Source organism: Ursus maritimus, unplaced genomic scaffold (assembly GCF_017311325.1).
Source record: "Ursus maritimus isolate PB19 unplaced genomic scaffold, ASM1731132v1 scaffold_13, whole genome shotgun sequence".
Taxonomy (NCBI): domain Eukaryota; kingdom Metazoa; phylum Chordata; class Mammalia; order Carnivora; family Ursidae; genus Ursus; species Ursus maritimus.
This window is the reverse complement of record NW_024423675.1, coordinates 57,772,556-57,793,210: the sequence shown is the minus strand read 5'-3', so window position 1 is coordinate 57,793,210 and position 20,655 is coordinate 57,772,556. Positions and strand designations below refer to the sequence as shown.

At 39.2% G+C, this 20,655-nt stretch overlaps 1 protein-coding gene, 1 non-coding gene and 1 pseudogene across 11 annotated transcripts in view; all 3 read left to right on the top strand.

Annotated features, from left to right (window-relative positions):
• IPCEF1 (interaction protein for cytohesin exchange factors 1) overlaps positions 1–20,655 on the top strand; it is a 175,333-nt gene that overhangs the window by 131,665 nt on the left and 23,013 nt on the right. For all 10 annotated transcript variants that reach the window (XM_040627984.1, XM_040627978.1, XM_040627985.1 and 7 more), the window contains 2 exons: positions 772–860; positions 12,535–12,892. In XM_040627984.1, the coding sequence (XP_040483918.1) occupies positions 772–860; positions 12,535–12,892 (447 nt within the window). The remainder of the gene's footprint in view (positions 1–771; positions 861–12,534; positions 12,893–20,655) is intronic.
• On the top strand, positions 8,605–8,725 carry LOC121102339 (annotated as a pseudogene).
• LOC121102324 lies at positions 19,273–19,376 on the top strand. The gene has a single exon (XR_005834444.1). It is a non-coding gene; the product is annotated as a U6 spliceosomal RNA (small nuclear RNA).

The window sequence follows — 20,655 nt, the reverse complement described above, 5'->3', positions numbered from 1 at the left end:
TCGCAGAGTTGATACTATTTCTGAAGGGCTCAGACCACGTAAAACTTGGGAATTGGAAGGTGGGGAGTTAATCTTGGGATAGCAAAAATTATAAAAGCTGAAACTGAGAAAATGAAAATGACAATTTGATTTAAAACAATAAAGAACTAAAATGCAAGAGTGTGAAATCACTGTCCTGACCATCTCCTTGGTCCTCTTTGCCACAATATATTTGAAGTGCATTTATAGATTGTGAGGGAAAAAAAATCACTACACAAAAATCTTCTCCCTATCTTGGTGTTTAAGGCCTTCTGTGATATGGCCTCAAGCAAACTTTCAGCTTCGTTTTTTACCACATCCCTCTGGGGGCTCCATATAATTGGCTCAGCCTGCACCCTAGACCTAGCTCTCATTACTCTGTGCTCACTGTGGATGGTTTACTTATCCTGCCATTTTCAGCTCCTTATGTCTCCTACGATCAAAATTAATCACTACTGATTTTATGATCCCTTAGCATATGACTCACACCTCTTTTGAGGAATTATTTTACTTTTCCTGAGCTATGGCTAGTCCCCTTCCAACATATTAGACCCTCATGGGGGCAGAGACCCTAATATGGCTCTTCTTTTTTTCCCCTCTTATGTAATCCCCTTGCACCAGGTAGCTCAGTAGATGAGTCCTTTCTGAATTGGATTGGAATTGCAGTAGCCAGATGGAGCAAAACCTCTGCTCATGCATTATGGAATGAGTGATGACAGTGTTGAAACATTAAGCATTTTCATTTTTGTATAGAATGCTACAGTGAGAGTGAACAGGAGGACCCTGAAATAGCTGCGGAGACACCACCCCCTCCATACTCCGCGGAGACTTTCTCTCCTTTGGTACGTACTGACCTCATTAGTCTATTGGTCATGATCAAGTGCACGGACGTCATTCCTTCCAGTGGCATAGAATCTACTTTGACCAATAAATTTTTAGAACGGGCTAAATTAAGGTACCTGCCAAGGAGCAAGTGCAGCTCTCAGATTTTGAGTCTTCTCCATAGCAACCCCCTGGTATGAAAAACTCGGTGTATTTGTGTGCGACCCGCCGATGTAGCACGCTGGCAGGAGTCACGGTAATGCAGAGGGCTTCTAGGTGATAGGCCAGTGCTTGCAGACATTTGTTTTATAATGTTTATGTATACCCTACTGGTCTTTAAAAAGAATTGAAAGTGCCTGTCCTGGGTGCCTGCATTCTAACAATGCAAAATGGGGGGGGGGAGAAGGGGAGGGGTAAAGGCAATAGATGAAGAGAAAGGTAGAGTCTGAAAGGTATTAGGAAGCCAGGAGTGGGGTTAGTGCATTCAATCTGCTCGTGGAATAATTCTTCCGTATATTCACTAGAGAGAAGTCCAAGTGTAAGTCTCAGCTTTGGAAGCATCCAGCGTAAGTTCAGTTTATTGATGGATGTTAAGACTGTGGCATGATTTAGATGCTCGTTGGCATTATAGTGATGGCCCCAGAAGGATTCCAAGCAAGGATCTTCGGGGAACCTTATTTATGGTTCTTCTACCTCCCATGTGTCAGGACTTACGTAGGTACTTTAAATATATAACCATTTACCTCCCCGCCCCCCAAATAACCCTGAAAAGTAGTAGTATTGAACCTGCATTTCACTGATTACTGAATGAGCTTCTCTTCATATTTATTGCCATTTGGATTTTCTGTTTTGTTTAGTGTCTGTTAAATCTTTAGCACATTTTTAGCTTTTTTACGATTATTATTTTGTATTTATAAAGTTTCTTTATTATCCTTTACATTAGCTCTTTGTCACTTAAAAGTAAGGCACATCTCCTTTTCTGTTTCATGGCTTTTACTTATTTAGACTGTTTCATATTTCTTTCTGTAGACAGTCGTTCTTGATATCAGACTGGCAGATGCATCCATTACTTCTGTTGTGGTTAGTGCCTTTGTTTCTGATTTTAAAAATGGTTTCCTCTTGCTAGGTCATGAGGAGGTAGATAAGGCTATCCTCATTTCATGATTTAGGAAACAGAAGTTCAGAGGTAGAATGGGCTGGCTACGCATGCCGTGAACAGGGAGCCTCAGAAGGGAACCGCAGTGTGTCTCACTCTACTGCATGTGTTCTTTCCACCCCACTACGGTACCTGTCCATCCGTGGACCCAAGTGACGAGAGGTTCTGATAGGTTACAGCAGCTCCTTCACCTACTGAACTTCTTTTGCCAGAATTTTCTATTTTGTGTGATGAAGTTTGCATCTTTGTCGTTTTGCCAGTTTCTGGGTTTAGGATATTAAATAGCATTTAAATGATGACTTCTACTGTTGTCACCTGCTGTCAATGGAGAATTGTGGTCCCTTTTCTAGTTTACTTGGCTAGCAACCAAGACCAGAAATAAATATTTGTTGACTGGGTATGTTTATCAAAATCTCTATGCAATAGGACTAGTCTATTAAATTAAGTAAGATACAAATAAAATTAAACTTTGAATATGGTAAAATTTAGACTGGTTTTTGAACTAGACTTACAATATAGCTGATCTTAATATATTCATAACTTGCCCTTAACGTAGTCTTTCTCCTCTTTTAAAATCAGTTTCTGAATTTAAAAAAGACTAAATAGATGTGCCTCGTTGGTTTAATAGAGAAACATGTATTTTTATTTAGTTTCTCTGTTTCTCTCTGTCTTTGTCTCTCTCTTCCCTTTCTATCTCTCTCTCTCTCTTTGTCTCTCTTTTCTTCTTCTCTGTCTGTCTTTCCCATTTTAACCTGTGACATAACAATGAATTCGTTGGTCCTCCGTCCTTCTTTTCCTGAAATTCTCTCTCCCTCCTACTGTCCCCCCCCCCGTGACTCTTATATGATTTATTTTGGTTCTAAAATACTGTGATTTTTAGTTTTATAGTGGCAACTAGTATCACAGATTACTAAGAGCATTGTCAGGCATCTAAAAACTGTACTTGAAAGTAAAAGCAACCAAATTGTCTTTTCAGATGAGGGATCATGGCTCAATTGCGTTATACAATGACAGTCTTACCTGACGTTAGAGTAGAAGCTCAGGGAATGCTTGTTTTAAAACAAACAAATGAAGGGATGCGTATGAGACCAGTAAGTTAGGTCACTGAACTAGGAGGATTCTTTAGAATTTTCTGAGTCATTAATCAAATGTTATTTTTTTGAAGTTCTAAGTTGAGCATTTTTCTGGAAGGCCATGAAGGCTAACTTTTTTTTTTTTTTTCTGAAGAAATATATTGGAAATAGATAAATGTTGAACAGTTAGGTTTTATTTTCCTTAGAAACAGAATATGTTCCTCCTGCTCACATATTTTGCAGGCAGATTTTGTTTGTGTTTCCTCTTGTTTCTGAAAAACAGACATGCAAGACACTTGGTTAAAATAACATTTAAGCTTTTTATTGAAACAGATGAAAATTGAAAAACTCATGCTTTTATCCAGAGAATGAATCAACTTAATGTTTTGGCTCAGTCTGGCATAGGCTAGCCACGACTGAGCTATAGAAGCCTAGGTGAAAAGTTTTTTTCTCCAAGTTCTTGCTTTTTTTTTTTTTTTTAAGATTGTATTTATTTATTTGACAGACAGAGAGAGACAGCCAGCGGGAGAGGGAACACAAGCAGGGGGAGTGGGAGAGGAAGAAGCAGGCTCCCAGCAGAGAAGCCTGATGTGGGGCTCGATCCCAGAACACTGGGATCACGCCCTGAGCCGAAGGCAGACGCTCATCGACTGCGCCACCCGGGCGCCCCTCTAAGTTCTTGCTTTAAAAAAATATATTTTGGGTAATGAACTTTCATTTTGGAATGATGATTCAAAAGTGTAAAATAATGCTATTCTGGAAAATTATCTCCCTAAAATTAGAATCTTGAATTAGAAATGTAATTCAATGTCCAGTCGTTCTAATCGCTGCAAACCGTAAGACGCCTGCCACAAACCAGTTTGGTGGCACCACCTTCCACAAGAGAATGAAGAACACTTCAGGGTCTTCTCTGAGTGAACAAGAGGTTTCTGTTTATGTTGCTGCTTCTTGAGAAGACTTCACAGGACGGAGAGTGGAAAAGACATCCATTGATTCACAGAGAAATTAGAAATGGGGGCCTTTTGACAAGCTTACTAAAAAGGCTTTAAATAGACGGGACCCTGTAGATTTCACTTGGGAAGGTTCTCTGTAGAAATCAGTATCCATGATTCCTTGAAACCCATAAAAGAGCAAAAAATTCACATTTCAAACTCAATAATAAGTTACAAAGTGATTTAAGAGCTTAACCATCATTAAAAATCGGTTACATGTGTTTTTTCTCTAGGTTTAATTACGAAAAAGCATTGTCTGGTAACTCAATCTATGTTTATAAGCTTATTCATTCATTTAACAAATTTTGTTGAGAACCACTTTTCTAAATATTTGGGACACATGAGTAAATAAAAAAGACAACAATTTATTTCTTCATGGAGTCAAACTTTTAGTTGAGGGAGACTGATAATAAATAATCAACAGACAAAGTCAATTATCTACCATGTAGTAGAAATAGAGTATGGGGAATATGGGGATACGAATATGGGGAGATGGGATTGTGGCTGTGAACAGAATGCAAGGAGAAGCCCGAGTGAGAGCTGAGCAAAACTCTTGAAAGGTGGTGTGAGAGACAGTCCAGTGGATGTTTGGGGAGGAGTTTTCTAAGCAAAGAGAACAGTTAGAGCCAAGATCTCCTTGGTGCATAGGTAGCAGTGCAAGGAGGTCGGTGTGGCTGAAGCAGGGTGAGTTAAGATGAGAATAGCAGGAAATGAGGTTGGAGGGTAGTGGTGGCCATACCATGCAGGGCCCCTGGGGCCCCTTAAGGACTTTGATATTTTGAGTTACTTAGGGAGCCTTTGGGAGTTTTGAGTAGAGGAGTGACATGATCAGTTTCCCTCTTAAAAGGACCACTCAGGCTACTGTGTGGGAGAGACCCTGGGAGGTGGGGGTTAAGATAGAAGCAAAGAAATCACAGGGAAGGTTGCAGTGATCTAGTGTGAGAGATGGTGGTGATGCAGGTCAGGGCATAATTGAAAAATGCAATGGGCAGATTTTTGGACTTGGTGAGAAGCTAGACCACCCAGTGGATTGATCAGATAAGAGAGAAACTGAGAGATAAATATTCATAACTCCAGCTTCAAACAGCTCCTGCAGATAATCTTAACATGATTGTCCTCATATTTTGATGCTTTTTAGAAGTACAATTCCTTTTATATCTAAATGATCAAAAAAATCATCTAAAGCAAACCAAAGGATCTGTAAATAAAAATAAACAAAGCCAACTGTGGCCCCTTGGTCAGTGGCAGAGGAGGAAGTAAAAAATGAAACACAGAAAAGGGTAAAATCAGTTTTAGAAATTCAAATTAATTTTGGTAGGACGAATCTCACACAGCCGTTTACTAAAGGTCACTTCTTTCAATACATGTACCATATACTAGAAATGCTCACAACTGAGATAGTTGTATGAAAAATTATCAGTGACTGCAAATACAAGCCAGATAAAGGTGGAAAGAAAATTCATCCTTGCAAGAGTTATTGCAAGCTCTATGGTTGAACATTTAACTGATTTCAAGACTTTTTCTTTTCTTTTTTGAAGACTTATTTATTTGAGAGAGGAAGAGAGAGAGAGAGAGAGAGGGAATGAGTGCCCTAGTTGGGGGAGGAGCAGGGGGAGAGGGAGAGAAGCAGACTCCCTGCTGAGCACAGAGGCCGATGCAGGGCACCATCTCACAACCCTGAGATCACAACCTGAGCCGAAATCAAGATTTGGCTGCTTAACCGACTGAGCCACCCAGGTGCGCCTGATTTCAAGATTTCTAAAATTAGCATTTACATCTTTGGCCCTTGTTTCAGCAGTTTATTTCAGACTCCTCCTCTGGCAGTGCATCACAAGGCATGGGGCTGCTCCCGACCCCTCATGCCTTCCGGTCCCACTGCCACTGCCCTAGTTGGGGTCTACAATGGCTCTTGCCCGGGTTATAGAAACAGCAGGTATTTTTCTTTCTCTGTCTCTAATATCTCTTTCTTAAAAAACACATCCAGATCAGTCTTCCCAAAGTCAGTTCTGACAGTATCGATTCACCTGCACAAGGCTTTCCAGTGACTCCACGGTGCTTATCAAATTAATTCCCGCCTTGTTGGTGTGGTTTGTAAGGTCCTTAGGGTTATTTCCAGCTGCCATTACAGTCTTGTTGCTGATTTCTCTTTTATCCACAGTCCAGTAAACTGCCTGCTGTTTCCCCAAAGCTTTCCAGACTTTCTTGCTCTGGTACTTGCATTGATAAAGTTTCTCCACTGGTAGGAACCACGTGCTCCCACTGCAGTTCTGCCATCTCCAGTTCAAATGTGACTTCCTCACTGAAGCTTCCCTGGTCCTCTAAATCAAGATAATCCTGCCCTCTTCTGAGCTCTTCGTGTTCCTATTTTTGTGGTGCGGGGGACAGAAACCTTTTTCATGTTGTTATCATTTGCCTTGTATTACAGATTTTTGTGTTTCTGGCTTATTTCCCTAATTATTAAATTCTTTTTTTTTAAAGAAAAGATTGATTTCTTTGAGAGAGAGAGAGCATGTGTGCAAGTAAGGGAAGAAGGAGAGAGAGACTCTCAAGCAGAATGCCCTCTGAGTTGGAGTCCATTGTGGGTCTCAATCCCACAACCCTGAGAGCATGATCTGAGCTGAAACCAAGAGTCAACCACTTAACCGACTGAGCCACCCAGGCGCCCCTCTAATTATGAAATTCTTAAAGTCAGAGGCAGTGTCCAATATCGTTTTCCTTACCCACAACATTTATGACTGTGCCTACCACAATTTGAAGTGAAATACATCTTTATTTAACGGACCGATAAATGGGCAAGTGGGTGATTGTAACTTCATCCATGTTCCCTGCCAATTTGTTGCTCTACTGTTATTTCGCCATGTGAATTAGAACATCACTACTTTACATTTGTCTAGTACTTTCACATGGCTTTGAGGAAGATGATTGCATTTGACTTTGACAAAAGTTCTGCATTTTTTACCAACGAGGAAGCCGAAGAGAAATAAATATAAATATCGCAAATATCCTTTGCAAGCTTAAGTTCACCGTTTACGAAGAATATTCTTTCATGTTATCCCACTTGCTCCTCTTGATAAATCAGAGTCAGGCAGGCAGCTAATACATTTTTTGTGCGTATCGACCATGTGCCAGGTTCTGTTGCAGATAAGGGAATGCCGAATTGAGATAGACAGTTTCTGTTCCCCAGAGCAGGCTGAGTTCTAAGTTGAGGAAGAGGCACAACACATTTGTAATTCAAACAAGTAGTCTCAAGTGCTGATAAATGCTGTGAAGAAGATGAACAGGGGTAGTGTGCTCGGGAGTGGCCGGGGTTGACGGTGGAGAGGATGTTCCTGAGACTGTCAGGGGAGAGCCTGCTGATACTTGAATTGACACCAAAATGCTCAGAAGGAAGCAGCCAGCTAGAAATCCACAGAGAGAACGTTTCTGGCGGAAGGAACGGGTGCTCAAGGGTTGGAGAGAAGGCCGCTGTGACTGGAAAGGAGAGGGAGGGGGAGGTGGAAGGAGAGGGACTGGCGGGGCAGATAGGGGTCCACGTAAGCCTTCTCAGCTATAATGAAGACTGTGGCTGCTTTTCTACTTGTGGTGGGCAGTTATTAGAGGATTTTCAGCAGGGAATATTGTGATCTATTTTATGTTTTAGAAATACTCTCAGGGAGCCTGGGTGGTTCAGTTGGTTAAGCATCTGCCGTCCGTTCAAGTCATGATCTCAGGGTCCTGTGATCGAGCCCCACATTGGGCTCCCTGCTCAGTGAATGGAGAGTCTGCTTCTCTCTCTCCTTTTGCCCCTCCCCCTCACTCGTGCTCACACTCTCTCTCTCAAATAAATAAAATTGTAAAAAAAAAAAGAAAAAAGAAGCACTCTAGTTATTCTTTGGAAGATGGGTTAGGATAGGGAGGGGTGGGTAATGGTGGCGGGAGGAAGTCAAAGGAATAGGACTTAGAGGTAAAGTGGCTTCTTCAAGGTCACTTGGATACAAGGGATTGCAGAGAGGAGCCCGTCCTCTGCCACCTCATTGCCCAAGGTCATACAGGAGGCCAGGGGCAGATGGGGGTGTGCTCTATAAGGTCTTTGGGTTTTTAGAGGAATGCTTCTACTAGCATGTGGTAGAAATACAGACAGTACTTCCTGGGTTTAGCAGCAATTGACTGGTTTGTTTTTATTAATGTGGTGAATAAAAGAGAGGAAAAGCCATACAGATACGTTCTTTTTATTTTTCTCATTTGGTTTTATTAGGTTTAGTCTTAAGTCATTCCTGTATTTTCTTTTTTTTAAATATACTTTGACTAATGTTGTTGAACATTTATATGCTGGCTCACTTCTTCTTAATGTTGGTGGCTATCTGAAACTTTTTCCCAAGTCAAATTTGTGTTTTCAAACAATTCAAAGAAAAAGCTAATCAACATTTGAACTAAGCTTCTTTGGTAAATAGAAATATCTTATGTAAGTGTTGAATCACCAAATTCTATACCTGAGACTAATATTACACTGTATGTTAACTAACAGGAATTTAAATTAAAAAATATGCATACAATGGAAAAAACCATACTCACTTTGGCAGCACATATAGGAAAACTGGAACGATACAGAGATGATTAGCATGGCCTCTGTGCAAAGATGACACACAAATCCGTGAAGAAAACGTGAAAAAGCAATATGGATTTTTAACTTAATCATATAGTCTCTTCATTGAAACTTAGATCTTGAGAATGTCTTTAAATTTTCTCATTAAAAAGTAAAATATTTAAAACCCAAATGTTCTGAAATGAATGAACCACCATGCAATTATTAACCTCTACTAGATAAAATAATAATTTTGTTGGAGATCAGGAGAACATTTTGTTGGAGTAGTGCGTTATCGTCAGTGACAGTCACTCCTAGATCCTGGGGTTGGGATAAATCATTTGTAGCAATTCCATAGAGAATTTCGCCGTGCTCCTCCATAAGAGACTGAACGACTCTGGGCTGTTTTTCTTCTAGGCTTTTGGATTGGCATTAATTTATTACCAACTATATATCAGGTGCAGATGTAAAAAAAATAGGCAAAAATAATTATTAAAAACAGCCTGTTCTCAAGTAGCTCACCAAAAAAAAAAAAAAAAGAACAAGTCTGTCAGCAGTCATACTATTAGTTGACAAATAAAATGACATTCCACCTAGTAGGATAGAAGGAAGCCTGGGAGCACCGTGCAGAGGTACCCATGCGGCCTTGAGCCCACTGAAGGCTTCCTGGAGGAGGCAGTCCTTGAACTGGTATTGAAAGATGGGCTTCAGTCTAGGAGAGACCGTCACTTCTCTCTACCTTCATTTGATTTGCAGGGAGAAGTTTTGTGAGTGTATTACACGGAGGTTCATAGAAGGCACTGAGCTAAGTGTTCTGTGTTCTGTGGATTTTGGTGGCTACACAGCGGTAGAAACAATGACCTGTGATTTAGCACTACAGTATCTATGAAGTGCATTTCCCTGTTCAGCCCTTCGTGATGGCGCTCCAGGATCGCTTGGACTCCTATTTTGCTAATCTCTCTTCTAATAAAAGCTCCCTCTGGCCTGATACACATCATCTTTTTTTCCCTCATTTTCTCTTTCCATCTCTCTAGTTCTTCCTTGTTTTTTCTTGCTCGCTCTTCTTTTTTCCATTTAAAAATCAAATTTCTAAGGGTGCCTGGTGGCTCAGTTGGTTAAGTCTGCCTTTGGCTCAGGTCATGATCCCAGGACACTGGGATGAGCCCCACATCAGACTCCCTGCTCAGCGGGGAACCTACTTTTCCCTCCGCCTCTGCCTGCCACTCCCCCTGCTTGTGCTCTCTCTCTCTGTCAGATAAATAAATAAAATCTGTAAAAAAAAATAAAAATCAAATTTCTAAATATTACACAGTGCAGTAGAGATGATGGATTGAAAACATGTGAATTGTGTTTGAGTAGTAAGTACCTCCAAAAGGAATATACTTCACAGAAATTTCTGATGCTCAATGAACATATCTTTCCTGGCCCATTAAACAGAGTTTTGGGGACCAGAAAGCTTATGGAAAATGCTACAGCAGCTATGTGCACAGGCTTTTGCTCAAATAGCCCATTTTGCTAATCAAATTACAGTAATATCAATAGGAACAACAGGAAAACCTTGCAGTTGGTCTCTTTTCAGAAAAGGAAGCTGGCCCCATCAAAGCCAAGTTTTACTAAAATAGCTCACAATGGGGGAACATGTCAAGACTGGGTCTGAATGGTATTTTTGTTAATATTTATTTCATAGATCATTCTAATGAGTAAACAAGTCTTGGCATTTATTTGGACAGCTTGGGGGCTGGGCATTATCTCCTTTAGATAACTAAGATTTTATTTAGTGAATTACAGATCCTTAATCTCTTAGTTGTTGAATGGTCTGAATGATTTGAGGCAACTGATTTGTAACTCACTGACACGTTCCTGAATGGAAAGTTTTCATGTCTGTACAGTATGTACAAACATATTATTAGTAAGATATATGATGAGCAAGTATCTTAACTGGATATTTTAATGTCATGCTTCTAAAAAGTGAATTTACTGGTTATTTGACAATGCATGTCTAGTATTCAGCAAATTGAGCATATGTTGGGTAAATACGGGCTTTTCCCATCAGAACTCAGAGTTTAGAACCTGCAAAATTCTTGGGAACATACTGGATGGAAACAAAATCAATCATTCTGAGTTAATTGCAATGATTCTGAGGTTGTGGGGAGAAAATCCTAGTTTGCTCTTTGGCGTCGTCCCACTAACAATTTCCTTCCTACTACTTCTTCGACTTTTGAATGCTTGAAATTGATGAAACTGAACCATAAAATGCCTTCTCTGTCTCATCTGCCATTGGAGATATAGGGTGACCCAGAGACACTCTTGTCTCTTTTGTCTAGATGTTTGGATTTTATTGACAAATAAAATTAAAAGTGAAGGATTAACATATAGTTGCCATTTTTTTTTTTTTGCTATGTAGGACATAAAAAAATACTTTAAAAAGACAAAAACTAACATCTATTATCACCATTTTCCAAAAGAAGGCATGTATTTTACCATCAAAATGAAACAAGGATAAAATCTCAGGATAAATGAAGTCCTTTCCAAGAGAGGGCGATTGGTGGTGTTGCATTGATGTTTTCTCCGTGGGCAGATGAACATTTTGCCAAGGACTCTTATTAATTCTTCCATTGTTTCTTAGGAACTGCTTTCAGAAGATCCTCTATCATCAAGCTGTTTCTCACAGTCTAGGAGCAATTGTTGGCTTCTCTTTATTGAGTTAAGAGCTTGCAAACGGATTCTTGTCTTTTTTTGGTGAAAGTTTATTGAAGGTTTTAAATTATTTAAGAACTAATGAGCTAACATGATTTCACCTGTGTAGTTACGAGCTATTGCTGTATGTGTGCTAAAGAATATGTAAATGATATTGGAAAACTGAAACGTATGTACTTTGTCCACATCCGTGGTCTCCACTCAGTTAATATTTTGCTTCCTGTCTGGCTTCAGCTTTTGTTTTCTTTCTCTTAATTACCTTTCTCAAAAGTTTTTGCTCAATCAGTGAGAACTCAGTGATCGATTACAATCTGCTTTTTGCTCAAAGTATCCTTCAGTATTTCAAAGAGTCCCCCAAAGAGACCTTTTACATTTCTAGAGAGCGTTGAAGGATAGGGTAAATCACATTAAGGAGACCTTTCAGATCCTAAAACAGAGAATTCAAAGTTATACAAATTGGTTTTGGGCAATGGCGTGATAGTTCTTGTTATATGAATATAAAGATACATTTTTCATTGGATTATTTTTTTAGAGTAGTTTAGATTTCTTTATATCTTTTTTAATAACACATTACAATACACAACTGAGCTCCGGGGCGTGTCATTTAAACCTGTGGATGTAGATCCCTAAGAAGTAGAATGGAATTTACATTTAAATGTAATCTTAACTTCATTCCTTGTGGCAACTAACGGAAGTACTGAATACAAACAGACCAATTCTCTCTCAGTGTATTTTATCAAGTCCTTTTAACAGTTTTATAATGAACTTTGCTGTGATCTGTTTAAGAATCTTCAAATTAAGTAATGAGGAAGCTTAAGAATTGTAATTTCCCCCATAGCAAATTGAACTCAAACAGAATAAAAAGGGGTTGTACTAATAATCCTCACATGAAGTATGAGAATTAAGGTCGTAGGCGAAGCCAATGCAGCTATTTCCCTATCACTGAGATATAAAGTTAAACATGGTGTCTTCAGCTGTTTGGGAAAAAAAGGGTTAAATGCAAGAACAAAAAGCAATTATTCTGAATTACAGTTGGTAAAACAAATGAAAAAAAAAAAGCGAACCCAAAGCTTGTGAATGGCTTTTAAAACGATTTGTTACTAATAATTTGTTTCTGAAACACTGGAGTACCTTTGTTGAAAATGGAAAATAGAGAATGCCAGTTTAATCGTGATTTATTTATTTTATTCTGTTTTGGTTTTATTTATGAAACAGGCTGCACAGCAGGCATCTTCCTCTTCACCCAAATCCTGTTCTTCCTCTTCCTCGGGAAGTACAATCAAGACACAGAGCAGTGTGGCCTCCTTATCTAGAGAGAGGCAGTCCTGGACTGACATGGTGCATAGTTCCGCCACTGCGGACGACGAGGGACAGTCTATAACTTTCGCCGTGCAGGTTCACTCACCTGCACCCTCAGAGGCAAACAGCTGCAGGGCTCTGGAAAACAGCCTTGCCACATCGGAAAGTGGATTTTTGAACTCTTTGTCTAGTGATGACACTTCTTCACTGACTAGCAACCTGGACCATCTTATTGTCCCAGACAAGCCCACTGGATCAAAGATGGCGGACAGAGGTAAACCAACAATTTGTTTACTCTTTCCTAAAGAATGAATATTTGCATGTGGATATAGAACTCTAGGTTTAATTTGTAAGAAGAATGTTGAATGTCATGAATGATGATTCAATAATTAAACAGTCAGGTGGGCTAAGCCTGAGGGCTGCTTCTGTAGAGTTTTTATGTGGAGGACTCCAGCTTCAAGGCCATTAATTACCCACCTAAGTGTCCCTGGCCACAGGCTTATAGTGATGAGACTTGTAATGTTCCACCAATCTGAGGAAAAGTTTGACTCCTTTTTGGTCCCATGTCTTATGCCCTGGAGCTCGTGGTGATTAGATCAAGATTTTGTAGGTTGATATCTTGTGGTTCCAAACAAATGGAGAGCAACCACCTTCCCTGGGCCACAACCACGGGAAAGGCCTAGATCCTCATTAGTTGGCTCCTGAAGCTGTCAGTGTGGTTAACAGGAAGATGGATGGTTTGCACGCACTTTGGAAGGCAGCACTAGAACTTTTTTTTTTTAAAGATTTTTTTATTTATTTATGTGACAGAGAGACAGCCAGCGAGAGAGGGAACACAGCAGGGGAGTGGGAGAGGAAGAAGCAGGCTCCCAGCCGAGGAGCCCGATGTGGGACTCGATCCCGAAACGCCAGGATCACGCCCTGAGCCAAAGGCAGACGCTTAACGACTGCGCTACCCAGGCGCCCCAGCACTAGAACTTTTAAACACGAAGGAGAGCACAGTGTCTGCTTTTGAAAAAAAACAACAAAATATTTTTAAGTCTTAGCAAAGGAAACAGTGAATGGAGTATAGAAACGTGAACTTTCTTAATAATCTGTGATAATTGGTCTTATCTTTTGTTCAGACAAACTTTTTTTAAGTATTAGTTTTCAGTCATGATGTGGCTTGGTGGATGGTCTGTACCTTATTTACTCGGGTATAAAAACAAGCCAACCTGATACAAGATCCTGAGCGACAAGACAATGCTGAGTTTGGTCTGTATTTTTTCAGGGTACTTTTGAAAGAAAGTTGACGGGGGCAGTTCTCATGATACCTTGCCAGAGTGGCCCGAAGACAGATGGCTGCTCTCCCCTCTCTCCGAGCCTGATAATCAGGGAAAGTTTATTTAAGGTCTCAAATTTTCAGATATACCCTATTAATTTAATATTTGGTGTCAGGGTTATTTGAGCCAAGGATCGTGACTATAGTCCAGTTGCGTGTGTGTGTGTACAGTATTTTGAAGTATGTAAATTTGAATGCTCAGGCTGGGAACTCACTCTCTAAGTCACCATGATTGTCATCACTCCCTATGGCCTTACCTGAAGATACTTCCCACGGTTGTGTTACCTGCCTGGCAACTGATGGCATTTTTGTTTAATACCCCTAATCTAGGCCAGTGGTCTACTTTACATTTAAAAAAGTAGACTGAAAAAAGTCATTGGCGAAATAACCTATGTCTAGAGGTGAAGGAAGTGGAATAGGGAGGAGAGTGGAAACAGCACCAGTGGGAATACAGGGGTCACAGGTGCGCTCTGACAGATGGAAAACCGGAGACAGGAGCCGGCCTTAGGTTTGAGACGTGCTGTCACGTAGAGGAAATATTGGGCGTAATCTGTGTCTCCTTGGAAGTGCAGAACTGATGCAGATGGTGAGGCTAGAAGCACAACCCAAAAGGAGGTGGTTTTAGATTCAGCATGAGAAACTTCTTGTAATGTTGAAAATGGTTCAAAATTGAATGGGCTTCTTGGAAAGTAATGCATTCCTTGTCACTGGAGGTGTTTCCTCATTCTGAGACAACCATTTTCATTGGGTATTAATTGCATATTGATTGTAATCTTTATTCTTTTTTTAAAAAAGTTTTTATTTATTTATTTTAGAGTGAGAGAGAGAGAGAGACACGAGCAGGGGGAGGGAGAGGGGCAGAGAGAGAGGGAGGACTCGATGCTGAGTGTGGAGCGAGACCTGGGGCTCCATCTCATCACCCCGAGATCGTGACCTGAGCCGAAACCGAAAAGTCAGACGCTCAACCAGCTGAGCCACTGAGACGCCCCACAATCTTTGTTCTTATGAAGACATACTGAAGAGAGCACTTAAGTATCTTGAGCTGGACGGCCTCTAACTTGATACTTGGAGGAGTCTTTCAGATACAGCGTTGTTTGAACTAAAGAAAATCATGAAAAGTACCACATCTATTCTTTTCCTGTGAAAAACTCTTAATCATTGGCCCATAAGTAGAACTAAAAAGTGTCATGTGCACACATACACACACATACACACACACCCCACCCCAGGATGAGGGGGGCTTTAAAAGCAAAACAGAGCATAAAATTCCATTTGCAATCTTTCCCGAGAGATGACCCTGCAGATTGAGATTTTCTTTAGGATGAATAAACTGCGAGTCATGGGAATACGTGTGTACCTCGTGTCCATGTCCAAGTGTCATTCTGGGGAGGCACGAGCTGCAGAGCTGGCTGGGGACCAGCATCTCTTTCAATCTAAGGGAGAACAAACCTAGTATTTAAAAATTTTAAGTTAAGTGCTGGGTGACCAACAAAATCTCTCTGCTTCTTCCAGCAGCTTGACATGAAGGTATTCCTCTCAGTAGAAAGGAAGAGAAAATAAAAGTCTTTTTCCCTCATTGATGTGTTGGCAGTTGCCATATGTTACAAAATTTTTGCTGATGATTTTCTCCTGCTGCTGAGGATTTGGTTAAATTCCCAGAAGAGTTAAACCACATAAAGTCATTGCTATGGAAACAGCAACCAGGTCTTTTCTTGCGTTTGAGATGATTTGCTGTTGAGTAATCAGACTGCATATTATACATTTTTTTTACATGTGTATGTTTGCGTGTTGGAGAGGAAGGTAGCTTTTCATTTCTCTGACTGCCAAAAATTATTTTTTAGCTGCCAATTAAAAAAAGAAAAGCTCTGACATTCCTGTGTCTGAAATATTGTTCAGGGTGTTTTTATGACAGGGATTGAAGTGTCAACATGGTCTAAGACAGGAGTTAGGATTTTAGGTTAAGTCCCAGTCTCAAGATGCATTTGCTAGAGAAAGAGGCTTTTCTCCTAGAAAAGATTCTTAAAGGTTAATAACTGAGTCCTGAAATAAGTAAGAAGCATGCGTTACAGCCTTCTTTTTATTTCGACGAGAGAAATGTTTTGCGGTTGTGCAATTAAAATTGTGCTTGCTAGAATTTTATACTGAATTTAAATAGCCTTTTAGACCTTTCTTCCCTGTGGTGTAAGCTAATAAAAAAATGCAGAGTGTTAATTGCATCCCATTGCCTTTCCACATTGGAAGTTACAGAGTTCCAGAGCTTTCCAGATTCTTCACTGAGTCTTTCCTCAAAGCACAGTGGGGAAAAAAGGTGATGGGGTTAGTGGAATATTCATTTCAGTTCAATTTTACCCTATATTGTTTCCTTCTGTGAGAGGTTATTTGGTCTGTTACTTATGCCTATGTGATGATAACTCCCATGTATGTCTCTATTTACATTATGCTGACAATGTGGAGACGATTTTATTTATGCTTACACCATGAACGGAGTGACCATACCCTGGATGCTAAAGAGCTGAATAACCACCAGTGACGCTAATACTCCATGTAAATAAATGGTCAAGGACAAGTCCAGTCAGAATCAATATGGGAACCATGTAGAAGAAAAAGAATTGTTAACGAAGAGCCAAGCATACTGGAAAATGCGTGACAGCTTAAGAATGTGACATAAATGAGCCGGATTTTAAGAGTTACAAAAATTGTAGGGGTGCCTGGGTGGCTCAGTCAGTTAAGTGTCGGCCTTCAGCTCAGGTCATGATCCCAGGGTCCTCGGATCAAGTCCCATGTCGGGTTGCTTGCTCAGTGGGGAGCCTGCTTCTCCCTCTGCCTGCTGCTCCCCCTGCTTGTTCTCACTCAATCTCTGTCTCTCTGACACATAAATAAAATCGTAAAAAAAAATTTACATAATCTGAGTGAAAATAGTATGGATGCTATATTATTTTAGCTAGCTAATTCAGATGCTGTTGTAGGAATTATTCAGCATGTCTCTTTAGGAAGCAAGAAGATAATAATAAAAAAAAAGTTAAATACTGAAGTCCATTCAATTTAATCTTATTTTTTTGAGTACCTAGCATGTACTCATGTACTCAGTCCTAACAGGAACACACTGATGAACAAGACACAACTTCTGGGCTAAAAAATGTTAAGATCTTTATGGGGAGGGTGGGAGGAATAAGACTCATTTAATGAAAGAAAGCAGAGTAAAGTAAGTGCCACACAAAGACAGAAGGTACTTGAGGGATTTAAAGGAGAGCAAGAACTCAAAGTACGGAAGATCACACCTAAGTAATCTGTGATCCTAGTGGGAAGATCTGCAGAGAGGGAAGCCATGGGAAGGAGGGATGGAAAAGAAATTTGGATAATGTTGAATTCTAGGCTAGTCATTAGTTTTATTTCAGTAGATAATGGATGACCGTTTCTCATCAGGGTGCTCATATAATCGATGATATACTTTTTTAAAATTATTGATCACAATTTATTTTAAAGTCATGAAAGGCCAGCAAGAGTCAGGCTGGACAAATACCTGAGATGCTATAGTTCAGAAAAATTATGTCGCTCTAGAATGTGGGGTTAGAAGCATATAAGGGGACAGAGGAAATCAGAAGAGTTAGGAAATTTTGTAATAGCTGGGGTGGCGGTGGAAAGAGGAAGCAAAGGAGAGACTGGGGGGATTCCATAGCATGCCTACCAAGGTGAGGACTGATCTTGGTCTTTGTACCTCTATTACTTAATTTAGTCTCTAGAAGATTTCCTAGTGATCCTATTTTTTGAACTATAATTTAAGAAGCGATCTCAAAATAGAAGTAAATATTTAGTGTTGGGAAAATCAGAATCTACAATTGTTGACCTCAATGGCATTGCTCTCAAGCATAGATGATCTACCGCCTTTTTTGTTTGCTCCATGCCCAGTGGTTAACGATCCCTAGAAGATGTTATGAAATAATGCTGATTAGATTACCTGCAAATTGGTGCAATATAACTAGTTCATTTTATTTATGATTATAAACATCTAAGTTATTTTTTAGTGAATATTCATTATGTGATGTGATTAAACAGATTCTTTCCCCAGTGACTTGTACTGCTACCTTTATGGTATCAAAATTCATATATATATATATATATATATTCATATATATATATATTCATATATATATATATATATAGGCTTATTTCTGCAATCTCTGTAGTCTTTCACTGATGTTTTATCTTCTATTTTGTCAGTACAGTAGTTAATTCTACTTTTATATCATGCTTTATTATTCTGTAGAGCATTACTCTCTTTGGCACTATCTTCAGGTAAATTTTTGGATTTGATTTTCAAGTTTAATTTTAAAAATCACATTTGGATTTTGATGAAAATTTTCTTGACTTTGTTTAGATTAATTTGGTGAGAACTGCTATCTTTAAAGCACTGAGTCATTTCATCTATGAACATAGTATATTTCTCCATCGCTGATGTGAAAATAGAAGGCTTTTTTTTTATCTTTGTCTTATACTAGTCACCCTACCTTATAGTTGGAAGTTGTTTTATTTCTAGATAAATTATCGTATCTTTATGATGACCATTTTAGCTTGTCCTCTCTAATATTTACGCTTCATTTCCTTTTCTTACTTGTGTGATCGCAATTTGCCTGAAGTTTTTTGCTTTTTTACTCTAAAAAATAGTCTTTGGCATTATTGGTTGCACATTATTTTTATTATACCGTTAATGAAATTCTGCTTTATCTTTTTTTAACTCTAGAAACTAGCAAAATCATTAAAGTTTTTTTTATTATGTTCAGTTAGCCAGCATATAGTACATCATTAGTTTTTGATGTAGTGGTCAACGATCCATTAGTTGTGTATAACACCCAGTGCTCATCACTACACGTGCCCTCCTGCTTTATCTTTATGAAATCTTTCATTTTACTTGGAATTATTTTGCTGGACCTTTGCTAGCTCCTTAAATTAATTGCCTCGTTGATTTACTTTCACATCTTTTTCCTAGTACATATGTGCGTGTTCTGCCTCTTGGACTAGAACTTGCAGTTTGTGTTACATAGTACTTTCATTGTTGGCCATTTGCAAGCCAGAAGTTTTAAGAGTAATTTAACTTTTTTTTTAATGATTTTTTATTATATTATGTTAGTCACCATACAGTACATCCCCGGTTTCCGATGTAAGCCTCGATGATTCATTAGTTGTGTATAACACCCAGTGCACCATGCAATACGTGCCCTCCTTACTACCCATCACCAGCCTATCCCATTCCCCCACCCCCCTAAGAGTAATTTAACTTTTAATTTCTTCTGTAACCAAACCTAGTTTTAAAAGAGTGCTTTTAAATTTCAAAGTGAGTGCTCACTTCAGCACACACAGTAAAATTGAAATGATACAGAGAAGATTAGCATAGTCCCTGTGCAGGGATGACACACAAATTCATGAAGTGTTCCGTATTTTTGTTCACTGGAATTAAAATAAGAACTTAAACACACACAATATTTAAAAATATTTCAAAGCGATTATGTTTTCAGCTGTCTGCATGGGATTCACAAAAGGCCAATGACAAAAGTCAATGACATAATTTAAGGAACTGTGATCTTCATAGAAAAAGATTGTAGGTTTCTTAATGACAATGGCTAAGGCAATCTCTCTTAGGGATATGGTTACACAAAACTGAAGGTGACTTCCCCTGATCTACAAGTCTTCTCGAGAACAGACTCCTACAGGATACACTATTTGCTCTGGGAAGATTCCTGTGTAGTTCTTTGAAATGCTTCTAACCTCATGGTCTCAGATTCATTTTTTTGTCTCTATAATTATATTCTTGGCCATATTTTAGTATTCTGGAGTTGTTTCTCTATTCATCAAGAGCAAGGAACTATGAAGATACCAGCACATATCTGAATTTGCAGCTAGAAAGGTCGATTTGAAGGTCAGTTTTCCAGGGAGACCCTTCTCATCAGGATAAGGTCTTAAGCCTTTGAGGTCTATTCCTGCACTGTCCTTTTGTTGTTAAGTTCTAATTTCTCTCCCTACAATGTTATGCTGTCCTAGTTAAAGCCAAAGCAAATAAGGTTCTCTCTTCCTCAAACTACACAACTATAGTAAGTAATAGATTGAAAAATAATTTTTTAGTAGACTTTTATCTTTCTTGAAGCAATTTTAAGTTCAGAGCAAAATCGAGCAGAAGGTACAGAGATTTCCCATCTGTCTCCATCCCTCTACATGCATAGTCTCCTCCATCAGCAGCATTCCCTCCACAGGAGTAGGATATTGTTACAACCGATGAACTTACACTGATACATCATTACCAGCCAAAGTTCGTAGTTTACATTAGGATTCCCTCTTGGTTGTGTATTCTGTGGGTTTGAGCAAATGCATAATGACATTTTTCCATAATTATGGTATCATATCAAGTATTTTCACAGCCATAAAAGTCCTCTGTACCCCACCTGTTCAGCCCGCCCTTCCCTTACCCCATTGGCAATCACTCACCTTTTTATTATCTTCATAGTTTTGCCTTTTCAGAATGTCATATAATGTAATTTGCAAACAAAGGCAGTTTTATTTCTTCCTTCCCAATCTGTATACCTTTTATTTCCTTTTTGTGTTGCATTAGCTAGGATTTTCAGTAGTGTTGAAAAGGAGTGGTGAGAGGGGACATCCTTGCCTTGTTACTGATCTTAGCCAAGCTTCAAGTTACTCACCCTTTATGAAGTTGGCTGTAGTTTTTGTAG